The 7,500-nt window shown below is 36.1% G+C and overlaps 1 protein-coding gene across 2 annotated transcripts in view; it reads left to right on the top strand.

Annotated features, from left to right (window-relative positions):
- Positions 1-7,500, top strand: part of LOC135210872 (UNC93-like protein) — a 36,347-nt gene that overhangs the window by 7,598 nt on the left and 21,249 nt on the right. The window contains exons 2-3 of one of the 2 annotated variants that reach the window (XM_064243783.1): positions 1,835-1,911; positions 4,355-4,402. In XM_064243783.1, the coding sequence (XP_064099853.1) occupies positions 1,845-1,911; positions 4,355-4,402 (115 nt within the window). In that variant the 5' untranslated portion in view covers positions 1,835-1,844. The remainder of the gene's footprint in view (positions 1-1,834; positions 1,912-4,354; positions 4,403-7,500) is intronic. The other variant, XM_064243784.1, reaches the window with a different exon arrangement.

Here is a 7,500-nt window from a genome sequence, read left to right as displayed (position 1 = left end):
ATATATATACATATATTTTATATATATATATATATATATATATATGTATATAGATATATATATATATATCTATATATATATAATTATGTGTACTATATATGTATACATGTGTATAAATAGATTAATGATATTTATATGTGTATACATAAAATGTCGGGTTGATAAGAGAAAAATTAATAAATTCAAATCATGCTGGCAATTTCACGAGTACTACCTTTTGAAACTATCAAAACTGTAAGAAATTTGGTTTACAAAATCATAAATCCCGGTACGTATCCACCTTTGCGGCGTGTTTAGTACGGCCCCGTTGGAGGAATACCGTAAAAACATAAACAAAAGACTGTCAACATTATAATGACCCCCAAGATATACTAGTTCTAGATAACTACTCCCGAAAACCCTTTGTGGTGGGGGGGGGGGGGGGCGTGCGGGGTGGTTCACTATCTAGGAAAGATCCAGCAAAAGAAAATACGCAACTTCCTAGAAGATATTAATGAGTGGGTATGAGAATGAAGTTTTTGATGTTGTTAGGGCATCGGATCATCTGTGCGACGTTGCATTATCAGGAGAATTTGTCCCACAAGGACAAATTCTTGCCTGGAATGCCAGAGAGAGAGAGAGAGAGAGAGAGAGAGAGAGAGAGAGAGAGAGAGAGAGATGGCAGGGTATTGTGTAAGGTATCGCAAAAAGTTTCAGGGCATGCTCACCTTGAACATTTAAAGGTATCGTTTTTATCTAAATTTCTGATTCGTCAGATTTCAGATTACGTCAGCTTACGATATGTTTTCTGTTCTCCTATTGGGCAGACTCTGAACGTAGATTTGTTTCACGCTTTCTGGTTGATTGGATTTCAGAAATGTGGCTTTTCCTGATTTCTGATTGGTCATCTCTAGCATTTTCACGTATTCTTTTTAAGTCGTTCTGCGAGAATGAAGTGCCCATGCTTGTTGAAAGGTTGCAATAAGTTTAGGATTTCCTGCTGTCTGACGGACCATGATAATTGTACAAGGTTAAATGCGTTCTCATTTGTTAGAATTAACATGCGCATAATTGTGCCTTTCAGAATAATCAAATTATTGCGAGGCAGTGGTTTTCATTTTCCCTCTAATCAGCGTTTGAATGCGCAACTTGCTTTGTATTTCTTTATCTAATTTATTCCTATCTAAATTGTTAAAATAATCAGGGCAACGGCATTACGAGACAAAGTTAACTAAGCTTTTGATGTAATGAACATAACTTTCACCGGCCGCCCAAGAATTTTCCTAGAATGTTACAATCACACGAACCCAATGTTCTCGGACGCTGTTTATTGCCAAATGCGTAGCAATGGGAAACAATTTGATAGCTGTAGGTGTTCGTTCTTCTTTCATTTTCCTCCTTTCAGTTTTTCTTGAGCACCCATAGGCAGAACGAGCTTAGGGTGAAATATTGAATAGCCACCTGGCAGCCACCTCTACCATAGCGCGACCACCTTCCCGAAAATCGGAAATTATGGCCCTAATTTGTGACTTGGGAGAAAAAATATAATTCTAGAAGAAAGTAGAGGTCTCCAGATGTTGCTTCGACGGACGCTGGCACTTGACTAATGTCTATCCTGGGTTACAGGACGTGTTAAAGTACTTTTTCGGGAAGGTGGTCGCGCTACGGTAGAGGCCGGCGATTCGGTATTTTACCCTAGGTTATAGTAAGGCAATTTAGTTCAAACAATATTCTTTACCCCATGGCGTTTGTTTTCGCTAAACCATTGTCTTGGCACTACACCGGGTAGAGAGGCAGGCAGCTAAATGCAACAACAACTTCCACTAATACAATGACCTATTATTTAACCTTTCAGGAATTGAGGGATGGCTAGCGGCAAAGAAGGGGGCTTACCTAACCCCGCCTTCGTTCAAGACGACAGCTCCTCTGAAGGTAAGGAATATTAATTAGGCCTATCATCAAGACTAGAATGAATGGTTTCAATCACCGATTTAAAGATGATTGCCGTTAAAATGAGACGAATGTTTATGAAATTCGACTTGATGGTAAAAGATGATTGCTTGTTAAAGATGAGATGAATTTTTATTAAATTAAATTTGATAGTAAAAGATGATTGCCGGTTAGAAATGAGATAAATGTTTATGAAATTAAAGGTAAAAGATGATTTCCGGTAGATGATAATTTATGCATGTTTACGAAATTAAAGGTGAATGATGATTGCCGGTTAAAAATGAAATGAATTTTTATGAAATTAAAACTTGAGGGTAAAAGATGATTGACAGAGTCGACCATTTAAAATCTGAGGTAGATTTTATTATTAGAAAAAAACGTAATCAGTAAATTGCTTGCAGTTTATTGTGCAACGTATTTTGTTTAGTACAGCAGAAACGTAAAATTTAAGGTATGCCATGCATTTGATAATATTATGTAAGGTATGCCCATGAATTTGATAACACTATTTAAGGGGTGCCCATGCATTTGATAGTACTATTTAATTTCAAGGTCTGCCCATGAATTTGCTAGTACTATTTAAGGTACGCCCATGCATTTGATAGTACTATGTAAGGTATGTCCATGCATTTGATAGTACTAATTAAGGTATGCCCATGCATTTGATAGTACTATTGAAGGTATGCCCATGCATTTGTTAGTACTATGTAAGGTATGCCATGCATTTGATAGTACTATTTAAGGTGTCCCCACGCATTTGATAGTACTATCTAAGTATTCCCATGCATTGTGATAACAACTTGACGATGGCAGCAAAGGAGAAAATGATTAAAGCATATACTGAATACTATATATACTACCTGAAGCACAATGTGAAAGTAGGAAGATAAGCAACAGGAAATTGGTGTTTCTTATAAGGAAATGAGAAAGCAAAGGCTACAAGGCGTCTCATCTATTATGCAGTATACTACGAATCAACGATCTTTCCTGGATAGTGACCCTAAGGGCTTGAATCTGGAATGTATTTTATTATTCAGCTTTGCGGCCTGCATAGTGTAAGCCCGGTAAGGATGATCGTCAAAACATGAACAAAAGACTGTAAATATCATAAAGATAATGGCCCCTAAGAAATATTAGTCCTATTTGACGACCCCAGACAACCCTTAGGGTTACACTATCTAGGCAGTATGCAATGTATTTAACACACACTCTCTCTCTTTCTCTCTATGTATACACACACACAGATATATATATATATATATATATATATATATATATATATATATATATATATATAAATATCTGTGTGTGTGTATACATAGAGAGAGAGAGAGAGAGAGAGAGAGAGAGAGGAGAGAGTGTCAGAGTGTGTTAAATACATTGTATACTGCCTAGATAGTGTAACCCCAAGGGTTGTGTATACATAGAAAGAGAGAGAGAGAGAGAGAGAGAGAGAGAGAGAGTTTCAGAGTGTGTTAAATACATTGCATACTGCCTAATGTGTGTGTGTGTGTGTGTGTAGGGATATATACTTATTGCTCTATATACCTCAGCATACAAAACACAGCTAACGTTAACACCTCAGATTCTCTTTGGAATGGACAATCATTTAGTCCTATGCATGAGCGTCAAATGCAACCAAATGATTGACAGCAAAACAATAATTTGATTGAAAAAAAAAGAAAAAAAAGGAAGGCTGCGATGGACAGGGGCTCTAAAGTAATCCCTCTTTGACGTGTCTCACGTTACGTCACGATTAGATAAGGTGTGACTGGAGGACCTTGGCTGAAAGCACTTGATGGAAGCCATAATTCACATTCCTTGTCGAACTCGCGATATGATTTCTTAACCTCTTACTGGTTTTGTCTATGTGTCAGTTTGAAGATCTGATCAGTCCACAGTATTTGAAACCACCAGAAGTTGTAAACAGCAACAGTGTGGAAGAGTTTAAAAGAAAGCTACGCAAAATTATTAGGACACTGAATGAACAGTAAAACCTGCTCCTATAGATAAGTGAGCACATGATGTCTCCTCGGATGGACTAACAAGTCTTTGAGACATCCTAATCCTTGTAACTCCTTGTAACTCATCATTCCTTCGGTAATCAGTATCACTCTCTTACCATATTAACAGCGTTCGTGAATATGATAGTGATTTAATCGAAAACTATCTAATTTTTTATGATGTCATCTGTTTATATATTCAAATAGATTTGCTTCTCTTGTATCTAAAATAGAACCGATGTATTCTCAGTAACTAAAAGGCTAATACTGTCATTATTTTCCAAATCGAAAATTCTAACTGGTTTAAAATATTGACAGTCTTTTGGCTACATATGACAAATATGTCTTAATATGAAAATGTTTTGATTGCTGATAAATTCTGATAATGTAAGATTAAAAACCAATTATTTACTATTCACCAGGTGTGTCATCTATATCGGGGTCCCTGAAGGAACGCAAAACATCACAAGGTAAAGCTTCCCCATATTATTATTATTATTATTATTATTATTATTATTATTATTATTATTATTATTATTATTATTCTAGGCTCACGCCCTTTTTTTTCAACACGTTACTGCCATGCAGTAGTTTAAAGCTTCCAAGTGACTAATTTGATTTATATCGTATTTTTTCCTGTTTCATTTTGCAATTTATTTGTTGCTTTCATTATTTTTATATCTGCCTTTCAGGAGTCAAGCCTTATACCATACACACACACACACACACACACACACACACACATATATATATATATATATATATATATGTGTGTGTGTGTGTGTGTGTGTACATATTTGTATATATAAAGGTGGGTATATATGTAATTTATACACACGCGCGCACACACACACACACACACACACACACACACACACACACACACATATATATATATATATATATATATATATATATATATATATATATATATATATATATATATATATAATATAGAACAAAAATAATAAAAATGGCAAAAAATATTTAGAAAATACATTTTTTTCAACTAGAAGACAAGAAATAATACAAATATCTCAACAACTAAAAAAAAAAAAATACTTTGCTTCATAACAAATCACCTCCCATGGATACCTCAGTGTCGATGGAGCATTAACCTCGACTTATCTCCGATATGAATTGTTATTATCGTACACCTGACAGGTGGGGTTTCCAACTGTGCTTTCGACAAAGACGCCACATCACAGGATGAGTCACATTCCTTGCTTGTGTTTTTGTTTATCCGTTTTCTTTGCTGTTATACCTGCTGTTGTTATTGTATTGTTTTGTGCTCTTTATTACGCTGCTGTTATATTTCTTGTTGCTGTTGATGTTATTACCACTATTGTTGCCCCTTTTTTCGTATAAAGCATAATCGTTATTGCTTTCATTATTATTGTTGTCGGTTATTTAAGAAAATTAATAAAATATGTGCATCTATTATTATTTGAGTTCTACAAATCGTCGTTATTGCTGTCATTATTATTGTTGTCGGTTAGTTATTAATATTAATAAAAAAATATGCACCTGTTAACGAATAATTTGAGTTTTTCCAAACTTTGAAAACGAAAATGATAATGCAACGGCATACTTTATGAATGTATTGAAGGGAATACAATCGGATCAGCTAAAGATGTGTAATATTAATACCGGAACTTTTACGGATTAACCGTTATTGTTTATATTCATAATTTGTCAAAGTACTTCCTTTATGTTAGGTTCCTACGGAATGTAACGTCCACGCACAGTAAAAGCAAAACAACAGCAACAAGGCGTGATGCGACCTCCAGCTGACTAGGGACGCGTGCAAGATTTTCCCCTCACGTATAAGTTGTAAACATTATATTCCTAACTTAAAGTTAAGTGGTCTTCGTAATTAATTCTAATACTTAGTGCTACTTATACTAACAACAAGGATCAAATAAGAAGGACGCAAATTAAACACGTTCATATACTCTCAGTTATAAGTGGAAACAAATAAATGAACAGAAAAATAGCATAAATTCAGTACACCTGAATCAATTAAAACGAGCTAAAACCTACGGTCAAATAGAGCCTGGTTTCACCAACGAAAATTGAAATAATTTTTCTGTACTTTTTGACATACGCATTATTTATTTTTTTACTTTTTCATTCTAAGAAATAAATCATAAATATCCTATCCTAAAATTCCTGTATCTTCAACTCAACACCAAACACCTTTTTCAGACCTTTTTAAGCTCCTCCATAGACCTTTCCTAACCCCCCCTCAACAACAACAAAGTAGTTTGTAGGCATACTCCCCGAGTAAGCGATAATACGAGGATACTGAGATGAATAATACATAAAGAATTGACAAATAAACTGCCTATATCATTAAGCAACTCAAAACAAAGATCACTGAAGGCTACGTTTAAGCTATGTCACAGACCTAGGTTCGAGAACATGGGTTATTAGGTCACTGGCCTTGGCGTATAGTGTCGATAGTGACAATCGAGAAAAATGAACAGAGAGAAATGAGCGTAACGGATCCATTACTTCAGTCAGCGAAGCAAAACATGACCGAGAGAAATGAGACTTAATATTTCTGCTGAAGGTTATTTTATATACGGCGACACAGAGACGAGAGAGGCTATACTATAGTAGATTCACATCAGCCGTGCATTTGACGTCTAGGCCAGTCCCTTACGACGCTCCTGATTGGCTGTTGATAAGCCAATGACAGGGCTGGAAACTCTCAGTCTCTCTCGAGAGTTCACATAGGCAGGATGTATGTTCTACCTCTCCTTTCAAAAGCATCCCTCAGGAGAGCTCGGAACACACATGCTGCCTATGTGAACTCTCGAGAGAGACTGAGAGTTTCCAGCCATGTGATTGGCTCATCAACAGTCAATCAGGAGCGTCGTAAGGGACTGGCCTAGACGTCAAATGCACGGTTGATGTGAATCTACGATACCCGTTTGACGCTCGGATATTCTCTTCAAACGATGATAAACACGCTTCTATGAAAGTGGAAGGTTATAAGTGATTCAGTTAACGGAAGAAACGAACCGACTTCTTATGCATCACGGAGATGAATATTACAATATTTCCACCTTGGGCTATTTAGAAAACAAACAAGTAAAAAATGCCAATCGAGTTTTCTATACAGCGTATAATCAAGGCCACCGAAAATCTATCTCTCGGTGGTATAGGTACAATCCTGTATGAGCCGCGGCCCGGGAAACTTTAACCACGGCCCGGTGGTGGCCTGTCCTATCGAGTTACCAGACGCACGATGACGGCTAAATTTAACCTTAAATAAAAATAAAGACTACCGAGGCTAGAGGGCTGCAATTCGGTACGTATGATGATTGGAGGGTGGATGATCAATAAACCAATTTGCAGCCCTCTAGCATCAGTAGTTTTTAAGATCTTAGGGCGGACAGACAAAAGTGCTGACAGATAAAGTTCGAACGGACAGACAAAGCCATCTCAATACTTTTCTTTTACAGAACACTAAAAAAACAAATAACTTAATTGCCAAGGTTTCGCTCTGAATAAAAAAAAAAAAAAAAAAAAAAGTATTTACGAGACGTTTCATCCATTA

Source organism: Macrobrachium nipponense, chromosome 4 (genome assembly GCF_015104395.2).
Source record: "Macrobrachium nipponense isolate FS-2020 chromosome 4, ASM1510439v2, whole genome shotgun sequence".
Lineage (NCBI taxonomy): Eukaryota > Metazoa > Arthropoda > Malacostraca > Decapoda > Palaemonidae > Macrobrachium > Macrobrachium nipponense.
Note: the sequence above shows the minus strand (reverse complement) of the source record. Positions and strands in the feature narration are given on the sequence as shown.